This window comes from Cynoglossus semilaevis, chromosome 1 (assembly GCF_000523025.1).
Source record: "Cynoglossus semilaevis isolate Cse_v1.0 chromosome 1, Cse_v1.0, whole genome shotgun sequence".
Classification (NCBI taxonomy): domain Eukaryota; kingdom Metazoa; phylum Chordata; class Actinopteri; order Pleuronectiformes; family Cynoglossidae; genus Cynoglossus; species Cynoglossus semilaevis.
The window spans coordinates 7,153,832-7,176,534 of NC_024307.1; the positions used below are offsets into that span (position 1 = coordinate 7,153,832).

A 22,703-nucleotide genomic window follows, 5' to 3' on the forward strand; every position below is an offset into this window, starting at 1 on the left:
CTCAAATGTACTGCTTTGAGAACCTATTTTAGAAATTATTTTGAGACATTTTAAATACAGCCGATTATTTTAATATGTTCCTTTACACAGAGCAAAATATTCCTAACGTGGCACATGCCAGCCTTTCTTAACAAGCTTACACATTATTCTACATAAAGGGGAAAACACAACCTTACAAATATCATTGGGGATGTAACAATGTATCGTGAATCTGTTAAAAATTGATCCGAATTGATCCAAAGTGACAATCAGGTCACACGTGGGAAGAACTTCCAGAGACACAACAGTGTTTCTAGAGAAAAGGCATCTTTTATATTCCTTTGTTTAATATATTGAGTTAATGTAAATGTAAATCAGACCAGTTTGACTTAGAGATAAATTGTGATACGAGTGTTTCTGTACAGAAATGCACATTTGTGTTCTGTTTAAGATAATTTTACTTTGATGTACACAAGACTGTTGGTAATGGAATTTTGCACAGTTCTTACAAATAAAGAATCATTGTATTTGTTTGTCATTACACCATTAATCCTCTACAAATTAAGCCACAAAGGTGTATTGTACTCAAGAGGTTTATTTTAATACCCTTTTATGTTTTTTGCAAATCTCTAGCTCTGGTTAAAGGTAAATGTATGTTTGTCCTAGTATTAATATAAAAGCACATTGAGTGATTAAAATGACAGACATGGGATTGGTTTATAAAATGTTTTATTCATGTCAACATAGCTGATACATAGGGATTCAAACTGTTCCACAATGCTTCTGGGGACGATTGAATGAATAGCAAAAACAATAGTGGTCCAAATCTCTAATGACAATCCACTGGACTCATGTCACCCTCGAGTAGGATGTGTACAAAACTGCAGTGAAAATTACAAAAACAACCAACACTTGGAATTGTCTGAGTGTGTTACAGCAATTGTTCCCATTCCAGTGTAATATCTCAAGAGACATGCATGACAAACCATCTTCTCCCCATTTAAAGGTCCCTGCATTTTGGTAAGACAAAACAAGCACCAACATTTCCCCAACAGACAGACATGCTTCAGTGATGGAGTGGCATTATAACCAGGGCAGAATGTAAAGATTTTACTCAATGGGCACTATTGGGCTCCACTCTACCATGATAGCCAGTGTGTAAATTGCACGCAGCAAGACAATTTTGAATTTGGTAACTGGAGGTTGGACTTCAGCTGTTGTAACCGTACCACATAACTGTAGACACCGACACACCCACGGATACACAGAGGAAAACTAATTTTAATGACTAAACATCTTATTGGGATTTCTTTTAATATATAAATTGATAGTTTAATATAGGGAATTAATTTATCCAACCAAAAGCTGCACACAAGGGGTGGCCGGGACAAGCATAACCATTAGCTCAAATCTTTAATTTTATTTTTTAATTTATTGATTCTTACACGACTGTCTGAGTGGAGCAAAAAAGGAATGAATGATGTATTTTTTTTTTCCATTTTGTTAACTTTTCAAGACGACAGAAACGCGGGAGTTCTAATTCTCATTCTCGCCGCCCTCTCCAAATTCTCCACCTTCTCCACCCTCACTCTCCTCAGGAGCATTTTCTGAAGTCCATAACTAGAGACAAAAAGAAATATGGAGTTAGATATTTATTAAACTAAATTTCACCATGTAGTCTAAACTTTATGAAAGATTTTTTTTTTGCAGACATTGATAAGTTAATGTGGGTTCAAAAGGCATTTGGTGGGAAACCTCCCATCATGCCATGACATACTGTGACAATGAGTGATAATGAATTTGGTGCCATTTTACTCACAGTCAGGTTGTCTCTGAGGAGCTGCATGATAAGAGTGCTGTCTTTGTAAGAGTCCTCACTTAACTGGTCAAGCTCTGAAATGGCATCATCAAATGCCTGCATTTAAAGAAAGAAAAAAAGTAATTAACACTTTGGATGTACAAACAACTATGTTGTTGTTAATCTATGATGTTTATTGATGTTAACTTATCATATATATACACACATACATATATATACACACACACACCTTTTTTTTAAATATACACATGCATTTTAATTTAAATACACACATACATATATACACACATACACCTTTTTTTAATATACTCATGCATTTTAATTTAAATTAAATAAAAAAACAAATCCTCTTGACCTGTTTTGCCAAGCTGCAGGCCTTTTCTTGGCTGTTGAGGATCTCATAGTAAAAGACAGAGAAGTTAAGAGCCAAGCCCAAACGGATGGGATGTGTGGGCTGCATGGACTCCTTGCTGATATCGAATGCATCCTGGTATGCCATCTGTGACTTTGCAACAGTCTCTGCAGAAAGGGGAAGTCACAAAACATTGCAATGACGTTCTTCAGTACAAATTCTTCAATACAGAGTAATGTATTTAATTTTTTTTTATAAACGTCCGGTTTAGTGTACATCTCCATTTTTAAATTAATCTCTTCTTGTTGAGCCACATTATAGAGCAATATATTTAGAAAATAAGTACCATCTCAACTTTAAAATTTGATAAGCAGTGGCTTACTGCTCTACTCAGTGTTTCTATGAGACTGGATCTGTGCGAGCTACACCCAATTCACAGTTAGGTGCGACTTGCAAACTGCTACTATTCCTGGGATGTCGCTGGACTGTGAAACACTGAACCATTTGACACCATTTCCAGCTTCTAACTCCAAAACTGATTAAATAAATAAATAAAATCCCTGTTTGGAGTGTGATGAGGCAGAGGTTCTTAAAATATTGTCTTTTGCAAACACATGAATAAATACATTTACTGATCTCTATCTATCTATATAGATATACAAACACAGTACATGCACACATGTATAAAAAAATATATATACACACAAATGAACACACCATTCTTTTCGTCTCCACTGGCAACTTCAGCAAGGTATCTATAGTAGTCCCCCTTCATCTTTAGGTAGAAGACTTTGCTCTCAGGGTCACTTTGTTTTGTAATTAAATGACCACCCAAGAGTGCCTGTTTAAAAAAAAAAAGAAAAGAAAAGGTAATTAGGTGCAAAACAGAATTACTCAGAACACAAATCGAGACTTTACTTAAATAGATTTTAATTAATGACATTACATTTCAACCCACATGTTTTACCAAAGTATAACACAAGCACAGGAGACACTTCATGTTGGGAGTCATGTGTTTTCTATCCTTTGTAATGCTGCAGTATAGAGGAAGAGAGACAGAGATTTCCGCAATGTAGCTCAGCCAGACAGCTTCCTCATTATGGCTTAGGTCAAGTCTAGCATTGACCTGAATAGAGGCAGTATGTCCAGTGCTATTGAGCAAGGCTCATATATCTTTTAACACAACCACTCCATACAACCTTAGCTTACCGGTTTTAAAAATAGTCAAAGTGCCCTTCACTTAATAACTGTCCAATACATCAAAACAGAAGAGCATACAAATCCAATTTCTGCACTGTGACCGACATGGATGTGAGTCTCCCACACACTGATGAACTGATGAGTCCATCATAGAGAAGCAGGGGTATAATTGTCAACCAATCTCTTAGTTGATCAGGGGATTAATTATTGCAGCTCAAGAGTCATCACAGGAACAAAACCTTTTTCCAGATTTATGAAATTCCGCCACCTGCAGGGGTAGTTTGAATTATTATTAAAATAAATATTATTAGACCAAAATCGTGAAGTGCAAGGTCACATTTAAACCTTGATAAAACGGCCACAAGAGTTTCAGACAGGAACCACACCCACGGATGCAAGAATGGAGGGTGTGGCAGCAGTAATTCAAAAATATTTGTCAACAACAATAATCATTAATTGGGGCATGTCATGTCCCATGTACAGCACAAAACACAACTGAAATCCTTCACTAAAAGTCCAAGAACTTGCCTTCACCAATACACATGTGCAATTGGTGTCATAAAGTGACAAAAGATCATGGAAGCATAGCAAGAAGTTTGTGACATTTTTTGAATTGCCACATTAAAAAAAACCTAAAAGAAACAGCCTACGTCACCTAAACTTACAGGACAAAAGTGTATCCTTACAAAAGAGGAACGTAAGAGAATCAAACTAAACACACCCAAGTTAAACCATGACTAAACCACAAAATGAAAGTTCTGTGGTTAAATGTCTGAAGTGTAACACAAGCATTTCACTCTGCATAATAGACAGCTTTGCCCTTAGTGATAGTACAGAGTTCTTATGCGCTATAAGTGCACCCAAAAAGCACTAGGGGTTGCTGACAAAGTCCTACCCCACCTATGTATTCTAACAGCAATATTAAAATAAATGAAACAATATTTCTATTAATGAAAACATTCAAATTTGCATAAGAAAATACACATGTGCAATTGGTGTCATAAAGTGACAAAAGATCATGGAAGCATAGCAAGAAGTTTGTGACATTTTTTGAATTGCCACATTAAAAAAAACCTAAAAGAAACAGCCTACGTCACCTAAACTTACAGGACAAAAGTGTATCCTTACAAAAGAGGAACGTAAGAGAATCAAACTAAACACACCCAAGTTAAACCATGACTAAACCACAAAATGAAAGTTCTGTGGTTAAATGTCTGAAGTGTAACACAAGCATTTCACTCTGCATAATAGACAGCTTTGCCCTTAGTGATAGTACAGAGTTCTTATGCGCTATAAGTGCACCCAAAAAGCACTAGGGGTTGCTGACAAAGTCCTACCCCACCTATGTATTCTAACAGCAATATTAAAATAAATGAAACAATATTTCTATTAATGAAAACATTCAAATTTGCATAAGAAAAATCTGAAGAAATTATATCTCCTTACATTTGAGCTCTTAAAGTTATTGTGTCAAATATTAGGCTACATGTCTTGTACAGGTCACAGAATTTAATTTAAGGACAAGACTGTTTCAGGACATGCTCTATTCCAGTTAGTAGACCATGCTGTTCACAATTAAGGTGAATTCATACTATATGCCAATATTAAATTGTTTAGACACAAATAAACTCACTAAGAGAATCAATATTCACTTGTTGTTTTCCAGAGCTGGTCATTTCATTTGGTTTGATATAATTTTTCATACAATCAGTTTTGATGGAGAACAATAACAAATGTAGCTACAATTGTAAAGGTCAGTGTGGTTATCGTTAAGGTTTGGTTAACCCAAACATGATAATTTACACAATCGCACTCCAAGCGTGATGTGACTGGTCAGTCTACGTTTTTAATTTGTCAACCATTAAGAGAATGTCTCAAATGCCATGTCCCCTTACCCATAGGTTTTCCAAACAGCTGTTAGACCCCATATGCAATCACAGTGACAACAGCATTAAGTGTAGCACTACACTCTGAGCTAGAGGGCGACATGGGCATTGTATGTTACTCGCTTCCCCTCTGCCACAAAATAGCTTAGGATGCAAACAAGACATTCTCTGCTTTTAAAATGAGAATGCAAAACTGCTCATAATGGGTACGAAATCTAAATACTTGGGGTTAAGCTGCCTGATCTAACAAACCCCTGTAACAAAAGCTATTCACACATTTATTAATGGGGTGACCTGTAATCACAAACTAAAAGAGACAAGTCTTGTTTATGACCAACTGACCAGGAAACCAAGTAAGGAGGCGTACGGGTCCAAGCTGCTTACTTAACAACAGTAGTCTTTACTCTTCTGCCTTTGTGGTAACAAGTTCAGACATGAAGAGGCAACACACCCTTCTCTACTAACAAACTTTCAGTGCTCACGCAATTTTCAGGAACAGACACTGAAAGCTGAGTCACAGCCAAACTACAGTACTGCACCGATGGGAAGGTGGTGGAAGAATCACAGGTTGATGATAGTATTGGGAGAAAACCCAGACAAACAGCAAAATAAAAGTAACAGAGTAAACTTTTATAAAAGTGAGAAAATGTTGCCTTATGAATATTAGGTGGGCAGACAAAGATAAACAAAAAACTAAATAATAATGAAGAATAATCTCATTAAAATAATCTCTGTGGAAATTCTACAATTCTAACGAAGCGTTGCTAAAATCAGTTTCTTCACAAGTGGTTCATTTAGATATCTGTGTATATATATATATATATAAAACTTTAGTTTATTATCATTCCATTGTGTGGCTTCAGGTCTTTATCAATTTAGACACACCTTGCTGGTGTTATGTTGACCTTTTGTCATTTTACACGCTCACAAGGTTTTAAGTCTATTGTTTGACACCAAGATTCCCATAGGGCAGGAACGCTGGGATGACTACACAATACTTCTTTGTCTTCAGAAGCATGATTTGCCTGAGAGGCTTACATGAAACAGAAATTAAAAAGGATAGAAAAAGTCAAGAGGACTGACGTTTGCAACTGCATATCACCCCTGTGCTCTTGGCCTTCCTATATCACAGACAAAAACATTAAAAAAGTGTACTATTTCTGCAGTAATGTATCGCCATATTTACTCTCTGCTATTAGTGTTACAGAAATATAAAAATAATTGATATCCAAGAACCACTACGTTCTGGGTTCACAAAAGATGCAGGCTCCCTCTTGTGGCACTTATGGGAACCATCACTTAGATTTAATAATGGTGAGGTAAATGGATTTTCCAATACATATTTAGTCTGACTTTTGACATTTCAATTGATTTTGGTACATGGGGTCTATATTTCATCAAATGAGCATGCTATTTTAATAAGCAGAGTATTAAATGGCCACTTTACCAAAACGGTGTTGCAGATCTTTTGCAGTTCCTTCTCCACCTTCTCCCGATACTCTGTGACCAACTTCAACTTCTTCTCGTTGGATTCACTCTTTTGTCCGATGCTGGACAACACCCTCCATGCAGACCGCCTCGCCCCAACCACGTTTTTGTAGGCGACCGACAGCAGGTTTCTATGTTCGCTTAGCGTCATCTTCCCCGACTCTGTAAATTCCTTCATGAAATCAGCCATGTCATCGTAGCGCTCGGCCTGCTCCGCCAGCTTGGCCTGACTGATGAGAACATCCTCAACCTTATCCGTAGTATTCATCTTCAAGTGGAGCAAGACTGCAGAAATCCGAAGTGCTTGACAGTCGAGGACTGCACAGTCGAACGATTGTGTTGCACCAAGGGCTCGTCGTCGTTACTTCTCGCAGCACCGTTCAGGCTGTAAACAATATTTAAATCGTATGAGGAACCTAGATATTTAAATGCTGCGTGGTCATGTCTAATTGTTAAAAGGACATCAAACTACTGGCTATCAAAATGTAACTACTTGAAAAACAGCCTTTCTACAAGAGAAAGAAAAAGACACCCACCCATAAAATGTCCGACACTTTTATCATTACAATTGATTTTTTTAAGTAGCATATATTAAGGAATACACGATATGTGAATCGGATTTAAATATAGCTACGGGCATCGAAAGTATTTGCAGACAAACCCGCCACAAAGCTGTCTCGATGCTGGAGCTAGCGAGTTAGCAACAAGCCTAGCTACATGGGCCACTCCTTTCACTAAAATGTCACGTTACCGTTACTACTACAACATTTATACGTACCACATTTGTTCCATTTAAAGATAATCATTCCACAAACCGATTGTGTGTAAGTAAATTTACTGAATGCAAACTTTTCTTGCACTTACCGTGGTTTAAATTGGCTCTAGAAACTGATTCGACTTGACAGATTCGACGGAAAGTCAAAGAACCGCGGCAGCGCTGTAAGTCCAACTATACTTACTGGGAAGGGGCGGGATCATGAACATGTACTATCCAACCATAAATTGGTTTCTTACTTGATGGACATGAATTTGTGGATGTTTTAGCCAATAGTGGCTTAGCGCGGTGGACAAGGGCGGAACACAAAGGATAGTTTGGCAGACCGGAACGCTGCAGAGACTGAAGCCACGGGGTTTCCTCCAATTAGAGGAAGGGATGAAGACGTCACCGCATATCCATGGAGATACTCATCCAATCACTCCCCGCCTTTACACGCCTAAGGCCTCGCTAGAGGGTGTGGCTGTCTGTGGCTCATACTTAGACATTAATGTGTAAGTCCCGATAGCCTTGTTTCGTGTAAAATAAGAAATAAAACCCCACAAAAAATCGCTAATGTAAGATCTGTTTGTCCTTCACCTAAAGGGCATCATCTAAAGTCTGCTTAGGCTAATTTGTTTTGGTTTCTTTATAGTGGAATGACTTGACGTAATTGACAGAAATAAAAAGAGGTAAAGGATAAAAACGTTGAACACCACAAAACAGTAACAATTAGCTTTTCTTATCTATTCTAACTATAGAACCAGACATCATACTACGCATATAATGCATGTTATGGAGACCATTGGATCACACTGATTACTACTGTGAAAACAGATTGACGGTAGAATCAACCAGTTGATCCACAGTTCCACAAGGTTGAACACAGCTCAGCTGACTCACTAAAACACAAGGTTCGCTAAACCACAACTTGTATTTCCAATTCCTTTTTTTTTTCTTGGACTATTGTCCACTGTGCGACATTGTAACCACAACAGCACCTATTTCTCCAACAATGTTCAAAATCAAACAATACTGGTAAATAGAGCATCTTTAGTTCATGCAGTTTCGCAAGGTCTTTACCTAAAAACCCTGTTTGGTTAAGAAAGTATCAGACTTCCACATTGTGTAAACGCATGTATGGCTTTACATAGCGAAATACAGTACTCACAAAAACATGACACATGAAGCTGACATAAGTACTTAAATATGCACCTTTTGTAAAAAAGAAGAGGGATTTACCTTAGCATAAAGTCATAGCTGACAGACAGGTTTTTTCACTAACTTAGAACCTTCCATGACTTAGTCCACACCCTGGGACCAACAAACATGCATAACAAAGTACCAGAACCGGTCAGACTTGCTGACCGCGCACTCCCACTCTTTTACAGCTCCAGTTGTTGGCGGGCTCTGTAGTTGGCGGTAGAGACACGAGTGCACCGTGTATGTTTATGTGCTCTGGTTTCTGGGGGCTATAGGCTAACGTCCTAATAATCTACAAATACGAGGTGGAATGTGGACCATTTACTTGTGCTATTGTTATGTTAAGTCACTTAGGACATTTAGGCAGTCCCAGCTAAGTGACAAGGTAATTTTCCGGTGCAAGAGTTAGTTTGGAGTAATTATTTTAATTAGGGTTTCGTTCAAATCTAGGGATAAGGATTAGGTTTAGGGATATATTAGTAATAGTTAAGGTCAGGCAGAGGGCTAAGGAAGCATTATGTCTGTATAAACTGTAGTCAAAAAAACACAAAAACTAGAGAGTACGTGTGTGCATGTGGTATAATACATGCCACATTTTCCAATATAGCAATAGGAGAAGAGCCAAACTAACATGACAGAACAGGTTGCCCTAGCACAAAGCAGCAAACACGAAAACAGCATGCCCTTGTGAAAAATATAAATAACTTTTGTAAAATCTGACTAGACAATATTTTGCTAGGTTTCTATGGCAGTGCCGGTCCCAAGTCACTTACTATTATCATGTATTTATTTAAAGAGTAGTCCAAAATATAATCTAATACATAGTAGATTTATTGTAAAAATAAACAATGTGATAGCAACATCTAATAAAAAACAAACAAATATCACTTTTTAAATAAAAAACTCAATGAATGAGCTAAAAAAATAAGTTTTGACGCTACTGTTATTACAAAAAAGAAAATGTTAATATAACATGGAGATGTTTCCTCTGACACATTGAAGGTCTTTTGCCAGGTCTGTGTGAGGTAGCCTGCTACATTCTTTACAGTAGCACTTCCTGTGTGACGCAGCTGACTACATTCATGAACCCAAATAAAATAAAGTCACCACAGAGTGGACTGGTATTTACAGTAAGGGATTTACAAAGCGAATCTATCTGCTGAGGAGACAAAGGCCTTTTGGGGTATAAGGAGCACCGCGTCTGTGACTCTGTGGTGGCATCAGCCATCTTTTCTGGAGTGGTATGCTGGGCTACTGGGACACCCTCTAGAGGTGGTGGGAGAGGGTTAAAATGGTAGCCAAGCTATTATCAAGCTATCATGATGGCGATCTATCCCAACCCGTGCAGGATACCATCATTGAACTCGACAGCTCTTCCCTGAAGGAGCGGCTGCGAAGATGGTGTCTACCTGCTGCCGTCAGACCGTATAACTGGTATGTAAAAAACCAAAATATGTGCAATACCTTCATTTTCATGTCCAACATTGTTACATCGAGAACATGTCAAAAAACTTTTCCTCTTGTGTTTTTCCCTTTAGTGTAACAACTAAAAAAACAAAAAATCATTTTCAATTCTATTACATCACTGCGGTGTTTAAACTGTTAGACCTGTTAAAATGTTTTTGTTTTATTTAATGGTAAAATTGTGTAAATTGCACAATGTTGCAGCCGAGCCCACAACAAAGTCATTCTACATACATGGCAGACTGTGCTGCTGTGGACAGTAGGACGCGTGGTCTCATTCTGGGTGTACTTGACTCTACAGTTCCCCACACTGTTTGTTCTGTCTGACAATAAAATAACACGATGCAATGGAAAGAGAAAGACGACAAGACAAAAACAGTTGGTCCACAGTTCTCTGCCGGAGCAATCAGCTGTTTCTTCTATCATAGTCATTAGCTCCCCTGTGTCCCCGCGCTTAGTCATTCGTCACCAAGGAAACCACAGGTTATGTACCATTACAGACAGAATGGACTCGCCACGTTTGGATCTTACATCAAAGACTCAGAGGGAAGACCTTAAGTGGGAAAACCCAGAATGACATCAGGGTTGGAGTCTGAATTGATCCCGTTTTGCAAACCTTCCTCTTTGAGGAGCTGACTATACAGATTTTTTTACCCTGCAACAGAGGTGACTGCAAGCCAGGACTGGAACACCCTGGTGGTGAAGCCATCTGTGACTTGATGGCAGCAAAGAGTAATTTTAGGGGAAAGAAAATAGTGTTCAATTATTATTATTCATTCAATAATGATCAAAATAACAGACTTTAGTATTCTTTATTTTGTGGTGTAAAAGCATTGGTGATCGCCTGTAGATAGGAACATCAATAAGTTCACACTTGGTGCCTGAATTCTCAGCTGAATATTTTAAAACACTGTAATTCCTACAAGACTGCAATCCTCATTTTTACCCCCTCCCCTACTTTTAGGTCAATTAAAAACACAAGAAAATATAGGACAAGTAATGTGTCCTCGTTATGTATTAAATAGGACACGATAAGTTCATTAGAGAAGGCCCTCCGTTTATGACGTCCTCGACCTATAGCGATTCGCTATTACGTAGCCACACCCCCCGCGTATACATTTATTAAGACGAGGAAGACAACTGTGTTTACATTCACCGGCGACACATTATATTTGTTTGCCCTTCATAATGGCTTTGTCTCCAATTTGTCTCCATATCTTCCCAAAGTCCAAAACCACGGACTGTACCAGGTTGGGATAATTGTTCAGTCTAAGATGACAATAGGTGTGAATGTGAGGATGAATGGCTGTACGTCTCTGTATGTCTGGGTCTGAGGGTCCACCGCTGCCACTGTCATTTAATTGGAGGGTCATATCAGTGATACAAAACTTAATTACTTACTTACTTACTTAATTTAGAAAAAGTACTTCTAGGTAGTGTAAATACTGTATGATACTAAAGTACAAACCACAAGGGCAAAGTAATTAATGGCATCTAGTCATGTCCATGGTGCGAGGAATTCACAGGCCGGAAGTGGTCCTCGAGCCAGAAGTTTTGAAACTACGGTGTACACTGTCTTTATCCAACAGAGGCTGCTATTGGCTCCAGCTCTCTTCTTCTCTACTGTGATCCCAAAAAACATAAAAATGATTTTTTTTTTAATTTGAAGATAGATTGTCTCGATCTTCTTCTCTACTGTGATCCCAAAAAACATAAAAATGCGTTAGCAGCCGACAGTATGCTAGGCAACTGCAGACAGCGCTGGTCCGGACTCTTTAAAAAACAACTACATCTGCCCTCAACAGGAAAGAACATAAAGAGTAACATCCTGTCTGTGTCCAACCCTAACCACATGACAAGACTTCTCTTGTTTTTACACAGTCACCGGAATCTGAGGGTTATGTTGTTGAACACCTCACTGTACACTAACCCTACAGTTTCTATATAAGTATATAAGTATATATATATATATATTTGTTGATTTTTCTTTATCTGTGGGCTACTTCTTTTGTTATTTGGTTTACTTGTATTCAAATGTTGGCTAATTGTGGAACATTTTGGGCCATGTTTATTTTGCTGTAGTTATACTATTACCTTACTGCTATTTTTACTGGTCCCACAGGAACCTTATTGTGTGATGAATAAGGGAATAAATTTTTTTTTTCCTTTTTAAATATTTTGAAGTCCTTTCTTTCCTGAGTCACCGTCCTGGTTTCTCCTAAAAAAATTCAATGATTCATTTCCTAACACGGCCAATCTCCTCTCCTCAACATCCATGTGAATATATGACTACAACGTTGAACACTATCTTCTTCAACCCAGGGCGTCTGGTCCTGTCATTAGACGCTGCGTTCTCAGAAGAACAGTTTCTTGTCCACAGTAGGTCACATGCTTATAAATAGTGATGGTTAATAGGTTGGGAAGTCCCATGGCTTCAGCTCTAGTTCTTCTATATATAACTCAAAAATCCACGTTTCATCTGACACATGAAACAGACGAGGTTCTGCAGGGTCGGGAAAAATGCAGTCAAATGGTACAGAGAAAAAGACACACGCTGCATTTTAACACCGAAACACAACTCCAGGCACTTCTACATATTGAACATCATCATCATTTCAGGAATGTTGCAGCTAAGACATGAAGCTGCGTCATGTACTGGATGTCACTGGGCTTTTTACCTGCGCTGCTTGACTCTGCAGTTATTTATTCCTTAATTAGAAAGCAGTGTTCGCCAATTTCCCTGCAGTGCTGTTTATGTGAGTGACGTTTTAAGCTAATGAGTGAAGGCCGGTGTGTGTCTGTGTGGAACTGTGCAGCTCTGTGTGCAGGTTACTGAGTGCACACTGCCGTGAAGTCTCCGAAGAACAAGGCTGAGACTAGGTGGAGACGAGTGTGTTTGTCTTTGTGACAAATAGGACAGTAACGCTTCAATGAGGTATAACCTTCATCAAAGTCAGCCTCGTCCTCTCTCCTCCCCGTTCTTTCCTCTCCTCTTTTTTTCTCTCCTCTCCTCTCCTCTTCTGTCTTCTTCTTCTTTCCTCTCTTCTTCTTTCCTCTCTTCTTCTCTCCTTTCCTTTCCTCTCCTCTCCTCTCTTCTTCTTTCTTCTCCTCTCTTTTTCTCTCCTCTTTTTCTCTTCTCTCCTCACACCTTCTCTCTTTTTTAATATAATTTCCTCTCCTCTTCTCTCCACTCCTGTCCTCCTTTTACCTTCTCTTTCCTGTTCTCGTCTCCTGTTGTCTCCACTGCCCTTCTTTCCTCTTCACTCCTCTCCTCCCGTCCTTACTCCTCCCTGGTGTGTTCTGTCTGACTGGCGATGCTTGACAGTCAGACATGTTCAGACACATGGCTCTTCACCAGCTGCACAGTCCAGACAATCTTTCTCTCTTGATGTTTTCTTTTCTTATAACAAGTGTAGAACAACAGACTAAAGTAACTTGACTTTTCACTATTTTCTGCAGACTCACATTCACATGTAGATGTGGTCTTTGAAGAGCTACGTCCGTCTACCAGCTCACTGACAAACTACTCTGTGTGATAATGTTTTTCAAAGGTTATAAAGACTAGCTGTTAGCTGTTAGCTACCCATAGCCATTTTTGTGGAGTGGGGTGAGGAACTAGGAGTTCCAGTTTGTGCGAAATCTTAAAAACGTTGAAATACGTACTTTAGGCTCTTTGATGTTGTATTGTTTACTCAGGACTAATTGGACTAGATTCAGTTGTTTGCTGACGACTACATTATTACAAAGGCTTTGGTGTCGTGTGTGTATGTGCAGTTGATGACAAGTGAACTTGCTAACTGACAGTTGAACTTGCTTGCTAACGGCAAAACAGCACCAGCAAAACGGTCTCATTTTACTTACAGACGGTGATGTGACCTAATGATGATGTGACCTCAAGGCGCGTTCACATTAAAAGTGTCTGTAGTCACGATAAGCCACGTGACCGATCATTACATCACATCATTGTCTGTAAGTAAAATGAGACAGTTTTGCGGTGACAGAGTGTTGTTTTGCTGTTAGCAAGCAAGTTCAACTGTCATCAACCACTGCACATACACACGCGACACCAGGCAGTGTTGACTTGGTGGTTAAGGAAGCAGGCTTGGATCTGGAAGGTTTCAGGTTCGAGTCCATTAGATGCCAAGGTACCACTGAGGTGCTCTGAGCAAGGCACCGTCCCCACACACTGCTCCTCGTGCGCTCAAAGCTGCCCCCTGCTGACTATGGTGATGGGTAAAAAGCAGAGGTCACATTTGGTTGTGTGCAGTGGTGAGGAGTTCAAAAACCAAACAAACATGAGGCTCCACAGGGAACTCTGCTAGTGCTACTTTCATTCTACTGTTCATTTTTAAATGTTAAGGCAGAAAAGCACGGACTCCTCAACTGCAGTTTCTCACAGCCAATAAACTGTAGCTTTTCATTGATTATTGACCTGATGACCTGTAAGAGGTCAATGCTGGACAGGATACAGTTTCAGGAGAAGCTGAGGCTAGCTCCCGTCATCCTGAACAACTACTGGACGGCAGAAGCAAATCAATCGAATCAATTAAATTGTTGTCTTGTAATTGTTCTAAAGAAACATTTCATGTAAATGGCTGTACCTTCTTATGATGTGACTGAATCAGAGAGAAATCAAATTGATTGATTGATTTAATTAAAATCAGAGAGAAATCAAATTGATTGATTTATTTAATTTTTAAAAAAAAAAAGATGGTGTAGTATCTGACAAAGGCAAGCTGTTGTGGTTCAGACTTGTTTCAGCAGAGTTTCACAATAGTGTGGAGGATGGGGGAAAAAAAAGTGTTACGCAACAAACAGGCTTCCAGTACTCCCACACTTACAGATACAGTACCAGAGGCTGAGCCAAATGAATCAGCGTTTGGAGGTGGCTGAAGTGCTCCATATTCTTCTCACTGTTTCATTTTTCCTTCTTTGTTTCCCACTGTGTATTGTAGACACGACGTCCGCACCGTCTCCACAGAAACACAGTGAGAGGTAGTCAGGGTAGTGGTCACTGTCAGTATGTTTGCTTGGTACACAGTAAAATACAACCCTGAGTGTTTGTGGGTGTTGTCAGGAGATCGGACGAGCGGCCGGGTCGGTCTCCTGTGTCAACCTGCTCAGCTGAGGCGCAGTTACCGCTGCACAGGAATGCAGTCAAGAATGAAGGCACCGAAGACCAGGAAGTCTAGAGTGAATGCCTGCTCCCGGGAGGAGCACATGTTAAGGGTGTGTGTCTCCTGAGGGAGGTGGAGGTACTGCGGTGTGGATTGGAGAGCATGTGTAAAGGAAACAAAGCTGCAGCACGTAAAGCTTTTTGGCAAAGGTAAGGTTATGTAAAAGGGCTTTGCCTAAACCAATCCTCCATTATAGCTGACAGGAATTGATTTGAAATATGTGTACACTTAAATATGATTGTTGACGTGATTTTAATTAGACAAACGATATTGACCTCACTATAGGTGTTTGGCTGGATTAATTTGACCACAGAGCTAAATGATGACAACATAGTAAGTAGGGATGTCCGATATAAACTTTTTGCCAATATCCGATATGTCAGTATTGTCCAAACACTTAATTTCCGATTCCAATATCAACTGATACCGATATATGCAGCTGTTTGCCCCAAAACTGAAGTAAACGTCTCAGGACCCTACAAGCAATTCCAGCATTTTTGGCCAAACCCAGACACTGCGTTATCGGGTTTGCATTACCGGGACAAACCCAGACACTGCGTTATCGGGTTTACCGGGGGTAAAACGGATAACGATTCTTACAGATATTACATAATTATGCTAATATCGGGCCGATAATATCGGTAGGTCGATATTATCAGACATCCCTAGTAGTAAGTGCTACGGCGTCACTGCGGGAAGAGTCGCTTCCTTCCTCAGGAATATCAGATTAATGCAGTACAACTATGGATCCTTGAGCAATAGCGCTGTCTTGGCCTTTGAGTTTTGGGGTCGGAAACATCCACGATCATCAAATATTGGTCCCAGAGTGGAAGAGTTTGAAAACGTTTGCTCTGAATCTCCTCGCGTAGTTTTTCAACCCAGTCAGTCTCGTCACTCTGTAACCTCTTATCTCAGTGAGCGGTTACACCCCTGCTCAACGCCACCCTATAACAATGATGGCAGACGCCAAGGTTACTTCAGTGGGAGTCGTATTTAACGAGTTTTCTCGTACCAGGTCCCTGGGAACGCTCTGCCTCCGGAGCCTCCGTAGACTGGGCCTAATTTTCCACATGTGAGGGTTGTGTGCGGGGCGTGCACCGCCCTCACGGATGACAGGCTGGTTGACTTAGTAGTAGAAGATCAATATTTGACTGATCTATTACGTCAGGCATGGAACAGCCTGTTCTACGTTTGATTAGGGAGACGGACTTGTACCAAGGTTCAGATCCTGCTGCCTTTCTGTGGTGTTCCTGGTCAGGACACTTAGTCACAGTCCGAAAAAAACAAAGATCCCTAAAGAAGGAAAGGGCTGAAAGAGATTTTTTCTTCTCTCCTCCAGGCCTGGAGTAACACTGCACCCTCCCAGCTGTAACTGTTTGTGCAGACACTTCTGTATTGTGTTATGTCTGTCTTGTGTCACATTGACAAAGAAACCTGAGGTCGTACCAGATAGCGTTAGCCCAAGTGGGGGCACTTTGCATACAGCCTTGATGGAACCATAACTCCAGGCTTCTGTGTGGCTCCCACATGCAAATTCCAGCTGGGGGAATGCAAATAGTTCACGCTGAATTACCCCTCATTAGTGATGTAACCTAAATGTTTGCCGTGTCACTAGTCAGAGATGCTTTATGGATCAACTATCACAGCTAAGAACCGCAGCAGAAAATAAATGAAAAAAAACCTTGGCCTGGAATTTCTGTGCAGCACACACTGGAATGGTGTCTGCACAGATAAATGATTTCACAATCGTTTGTTTTTATGTTTTTTTGTTTTTGTTTTTATACAATAGAGCTTCTCAAACGTTGAGGTTGGCTTTCACACAGACCTCTCCCTTCCTCCTCTGTAGTGAGAAATGGAAAGTTACTGAGGCGGGTTTACGATACCTCGGCCCCTCCCTGAGGTTAACCCAAAGGTGAAGAGAATGGCATGTTGCTGCTGCTGCTGCTGCTGCGTCTCCAGGTCTCTCCTAAGGAATGACACCGCACTCTGTCCCCTCTGTGGCTGCAACAGACAACACAGTCAGCGTTTAAATAATGCAGGATTTTGCCTGGAACAAAGAAAAAGGCAAAACTTTCTCAAAATGACAGTCATACTTTCCGAGAGCGGAATCCTGTATGTAAGCTATTTTTCAGCCTCACGGGTATTTAGTGAGTCATCCTTGGGCAGGGCGCAACCACTGTGCCATTAGGTAAATAGACACTGCCCTGAATGTGATTCAGCATGTCTGAGAAAATAGCTGCTTCCACTTTATTTCAGTGACAAGATAAACGGAGAAGTATGGACGACTGAAATGGTTTGTATGAAACTCATCCACAGAAGAGCTGCTGCAGTAACTTCTGTCCATGTTTCATAACAAGAAAAGACCAGTCTGACAAACCCTTCTGAAATGATGTCATCCGTGAAAATAGAAGGGCATGGCATGCAGCTGCAGTTTAGTCTAATGGAGCAGGAGGCCTCTGCCAAACGCCTTCTGTCCGTCAGCTACTGTAATAGCGCAGACTCTGAGTCCAGCTGATCACAGCACCGTCACAGCCAAGATCTGAGAGTCGTCGAAGAGCTTCATCCAGTGCAGTGGTGTTTGGCTGCAGACCCGCAATGATGATGTCAGCACACTGCGTCAAGGTCACCGACTCAGCTCTTCAAAGCGTACCACATCTTGGATCGATACACTACATTGACTGATGTGGGAGCGTAACCCACTGCACCAGTTAACACAGAGCGGTGTGTGTTTGTGGCCGCTCCGACCATAAACACTGTGGTTTTCATGGTTCTCCAGCAGGTGTTAGGTCTCACACACGTGGTTTGCGCTCAGCGGTCCTTAAAAATGGTTCCACCGAAGGAAAACAAGGGAGTGGAGGCTTTTCTGTTGATGTGACAACAGCTCACCACACCACCGGAAACAATAAGGACGGGCGGTGTGGGTCAAAAAGTACTGTAGACAGGGGTCTGAAAGTAGACCACAAAGGGAGTGCTGGAAGATCAGTGATCAAATCAAATAAAATATATACAATATATATATATAATTCTATAGTGTGTAGAAGTACAGTGGTACTGTAGGAATTTAATCATATTGTACTATAGAGCACGTATTTAATCAGTTAACCAACATGTAATGTATGTTTATATACACTATATATATGTATGTATATATATATAAAGCCGGGAGCCGGAACCGGGGAAACTAAATTTCGTTCATCCCATGTCTAACATGTGTTGCAATGACAATAAAGAACCTTGAGTCCTTGATATTTCGCAACATTACCAATGTTGGTAGATCACAAATCTTTTAAAATCTTTTTATAGTACAACAACGTACAACAATGCTGTCACTGTTTGGTGTTTGAATCTGTTCTGTCCCGTCCCAGAGGCCTTATGCTAACATTTATGGCTAATGTAATCTAAGCTAATGCTTCAGACAAACAAGCTCAACCAAATATCCTGTTGACAGTGCTGCAGGCTAATAATCTGGGCTAGCGTTGCTCTGTTCACCATTATTTTAACCAGTAGTTTGACCAAGTGTGACCAGGTGTGACCAGGTGTGACCAGGTGTGACCAGCTGCACAGCATTTGGACTTTTCGTTGTTCGTCCAAATGTTTAAATATTGAAATGATTTCCTGTGTTCAAGGGCTGTACAGACCCTTAATGTAATGGAACTGAGATCCATCGGATGGGAGAGAAATACGACTGCGACTGTCATCCCACAAAAGTTAGGGATACGACTATTTCATGTCCGATACCGATATCAGTCCGATACCTTCTTTTTTACTCCTGTCGCTGCTGTGGTGATAGCGTCCCTGTTCACAACATGTCGCGCAACGTCAAGTCAAACATTTGGACATCAAAGCATCGCGTTTGGACGGGTTATTAGTTGTTTTTTTCTTTGATATTCGATCTTGACCTTTTCCTCATTTTCGGACCGATATCGATCCTGATCATCGGATCGAGCCACTCCTACTGACAACTGTCAGTTTGAATTTGAAATGATAAGTTCAAAGATGAATGTATGTTTTTGTTACCTGTAGGCAAATCAACATTTGATATCACTTTGTGACCTCCTTCTGTGTCCCACATTGTCCCACTCAAATATTTCCTCTGTCCCACATTCTATTGATTGGGACCTGGTCACCATCATTCTCACTGACAGTGCAGTCTGTCTTTTCTGGGTTGCCACTGCGTGCCTCTGGGGCACAGATTGACACAGAGATAAACTTAGCAGCAGCTAGCCAGGTCAGTGTGTGTGTGTGTGTGTGTGTGTGTGTGTGTGTGTGTATGATGGTATGCAACTTAGATATTAGCTTGTATTTTTCACCTAGGACACATTGGAGACAATAGAGAATTCACACTACAAAGCTAATGATAGACAAACGTACTGTTTAAACCAGACAACCTAAGGCCCGGGGGCCAGATGTGGCCTGTTCAGCTTTTTAATCTGGCCCGCCAAACGTTTGCAAATTATATAATTTATTTATATTACAATTATACTTCTGCCTTTTCCCTGCAGCACCCATGTTTCTCCAATAGGTGGCGTAAGAAACGCCCCCCTGTTTAATTTTAGGACAATTGTGGGCCGCGAGTCAAAGCGTTTGCCCACGCCTGGTTTAAACACATGACAACATACAACTGAAGAACAAGTAGGACACATTTAAGTCAATCTGGTTTCTGTGTGAGAAGAGCAACGCGTGAGTCGGGTCTGTTTGCCAAAGGCATTGGCAGAAACTGGAAAGTCCAGCAACATCTTTAGGTTGTCACCTAATATTTCAAAGTAAACCTCTGAGGGTACACGACCCGGGCTGCCACATTTCTCTCAGTTTGAAATAAGTCAATTATTTGACCGTGTGGTTCTGTGTTTAAACAGCAACAAACTCAGTAGAGGAAAACCTCCAGTTGTTGTCAGATTCTGACCAGTCGCTGGTGAAACAGACGATGTGAGATTAGACGCTGCCGAGTCTTTGTGAAGTTTTTGACGTGGACCAACCCTGCTCTCAGCCTCTATTGTCTGGAAAATAGCTGCGTTTGAGCGATGACACAGCGTGTTAGCTCCGTGTCAGTGATGTCCTCGTCTTCTGAACATCCCCTGCAGCTCAGTCCTCTGGTGTCTCGTGTTTCAGGCCCTGCTCCACTCTCACTCCCTGAACCACCGTCCTGTCATAAACAGTGGGACGGTCGGTATATATATCAGGACCAACATAAATCTACTTCCCAAATCAAACAAATCATAAAAATAAAACGATACGATGACATTGGGAAGTAAAAAAAAAGTTATGGCGGTTACGATAATAGTCATTTCTTGGACTTCAAATCAGTAATTTAGATTTACATCACAATGAAATTACGATGCGATTGGCTCGTGTCTAAACCAGAATTTAAGGCGTAAAATAAATAGAAAATAAACCTAAAAATTAATCCAGTGTTAAATGTAAATGCTGCGTGTGTGTGAAAGCTCCATCAAAACACAGGTCCACATTCCTAATTTTCCTGTTATTCAAATGTTCTCTACAGGAACCTGCTCAGCTCTTTGCATAACTGCAACTGCAGTAAAAACGACATCGTTACTTCAACGGCCAACGTGCTCGGCTTTGAGCGGCCAACTGTCGTCTTTCTTTGATTCTGCGTCTAAAGATAGAACACAAGTGTTACAAATATCCTGTGACTATAAACAGTCAAAGGATATCCATGGAGGAAGTACTCCCACACTGTCTTCCTGGAAATGCTCTGACAGGAAAATGGTTTATGACCTGGACGGACGTAATCTAAATAAACCACTTGTTTACCGTACTGTACAGAGTTTTAATGGCACACTAGTAAAGATAAGATAACGACGGGTGAGTATCAGATACTCCTCCTCTACGCTGTCGGCCATTCTCTGCTCACATTGTGTTTTTTATGCAGAGATTAACGACCTCAAGATGGAGAGGAGATTTTTTTTGTTTTTTTTGTTTGTCTTTTACCCAAGTGATAATGGTATTCTTCCACATGCTCACAAATGGTGTCACGCTGCTCTGTTTCACAGAGGTGATCTGGCCAAAAAACAGAAAGGCACAGATGGCTGAGGAAAGAGAGAGAGAGAGAGAGAGAGAGAGTGAATCAGGCTTCAGGTCACACTGTCGTCTGTTGTCTCTCTACCTGGATGAACAAAGAAATACCATGTGGGGTTTATGCTGTCATGCTAACATTTTAGCATTTTAGCTCCAGGCAAAAGTCAAGCTGTCCTTGAATGTTTGGAGCTCAGTTCCTGTTACATCAGAGAAACAGGTGTGTGTATAAACAGTACAGTAAATCTGTAATGATTTAAAACTGTGGTTCTCAAACTGTGGTACTCAAACGGTGGTACGTGAGTGCCAAAAAATTTTCCCAGAAGATTAAAATGTAGCCATGAGGGTAGCACAAACAGCTAGATAAATGACGTGTAATAGTCATGCATAAAGGCTAATATGCTAAGATGCTTTTATTATTTTTTGCCCCATCTATTGGTGAAATGTCTGTATTGCAGGGAAAAAGCAGAAGTATAATGAAAATATAAATAAATTATATAATTTGGAAAAGTTTGGCGGGCCGGAATAAAAAGCTGAACGGGCCGCATCTGGCCCCCAGGCCTTAGTTTTGCCCATGCCTGGGTGTGGTATGTGTATATATACAGTATATATATACTGTATATATAGTTGTTATTAAAGGGGGACTGTGACAAAGAGAGAGAGAGAGAGAGTCAGACAGGACTGTTGTGAGGCAGACAGAGAACAGATGCCTGCAGAGTGTGTCACTGCCGACTCGTCAGTAATCTGGTCCACACCTGGTACAACACAGACAATGGAGGGCGAGTCACCGTCTTTAGTGTGACAGGATCCAGTGCTGTCAATGCTGCTTCTACTTCCTCTCTAACCACCAGTCCCGATGTGACTCCTGTGGTGGCGTTTACTTTCCACCGCAGATTATCCAAGGGTGTGACCCTGGCTGATGACTGGAGCGTGAAGCTCCGCACCACAGACACACTGGAGGCACCAGACAGAAACCAAGCTGTGGGGCGGGGGACGGGAGGGGGCGCTTTAATCAGAAGAATACTGTGTATTTGAACTGAATGAGTAACGAGTGACTTCCTTACAATTATAGTTGGTGTTTATATTAAAGTCAACAACATAGTGTAGCGGTTATCATGCCTGCCTAACACATCTGACTTACACCCGGAGGGTCCTGGGTTCAAAGCCCAAAGAAACCACATGTGCCTAATGGCACCTCCTGTGGCAGCCTGTGTGGATTCCAAAGACTCAAACTGCGAATTTCCTGATTGTGGGACGAATAAAGGAATTTTATTATTATTATTAGGAATGTCCGATATTAACTTTTTGCTAATATCCGATATTCCGATATTGTCCAAACACTTGATTT

General features: G+C 40.6%; 1 protein-coding gene across 1 annotated transcript; it reads right to left on the bottom strand.

The window, feature by feature from the left end:
* Positions 1-691: 691 nt before the first annotated feature.
* On the bottom strand, positions 692-7,746 carry LOC103377546 (14-3-3-like protein). The gene is made up of 6 exons (XM_008308402.2): positions 7,589-7,746; positions 6,684-7,109; positions 2,868-2,991; positions 2,154-2,317; positions 1,799-1,894; positions 692-1,599 (listed from the first exon to the last, which is right to left on the bottom strand). The coding sequence occupies exons 2-6, from the start codon at positions 6,990-6,992 to the stop codon at positions 1,516-1,518; spliced, it is 777 nt and encodes a 258-aa protein (XP_008306624.1). The 5' UTR covers positions 6,993-7,109; positions 7,589-7,746; the 3' UTR covers positions 692-1,515.
* Between the last annotated feature and the right edge of the window lie 14,957 nt (positions 7,747-22,703).

Excerpts from the sequence above, each read along its gene's own strand:
- LOC103377546 (XM_008308402.2), bottom strand. The coding sequence starts at position 6,992 with ATGAATACTACGGATAAGGTTGAGGATGTTCTCATCAGTCAGGCCAAG. Across the intron at positions 2,318-2,867 it reads CAGTGGAGACGAAAAGAATG|AGACTGTTGCAAAGTCACAG; the intron begins GTGTGTTCATTT and ends CCCTTTCTGCAG. Across the intron at positions 1,895-2,153 it reads CCTGCAGCTTGGCAAAACAG|GCATTTGATGATGCCATTTC; the intron begins GTCAAGAGGATT and ends CTTTAAATGCAG.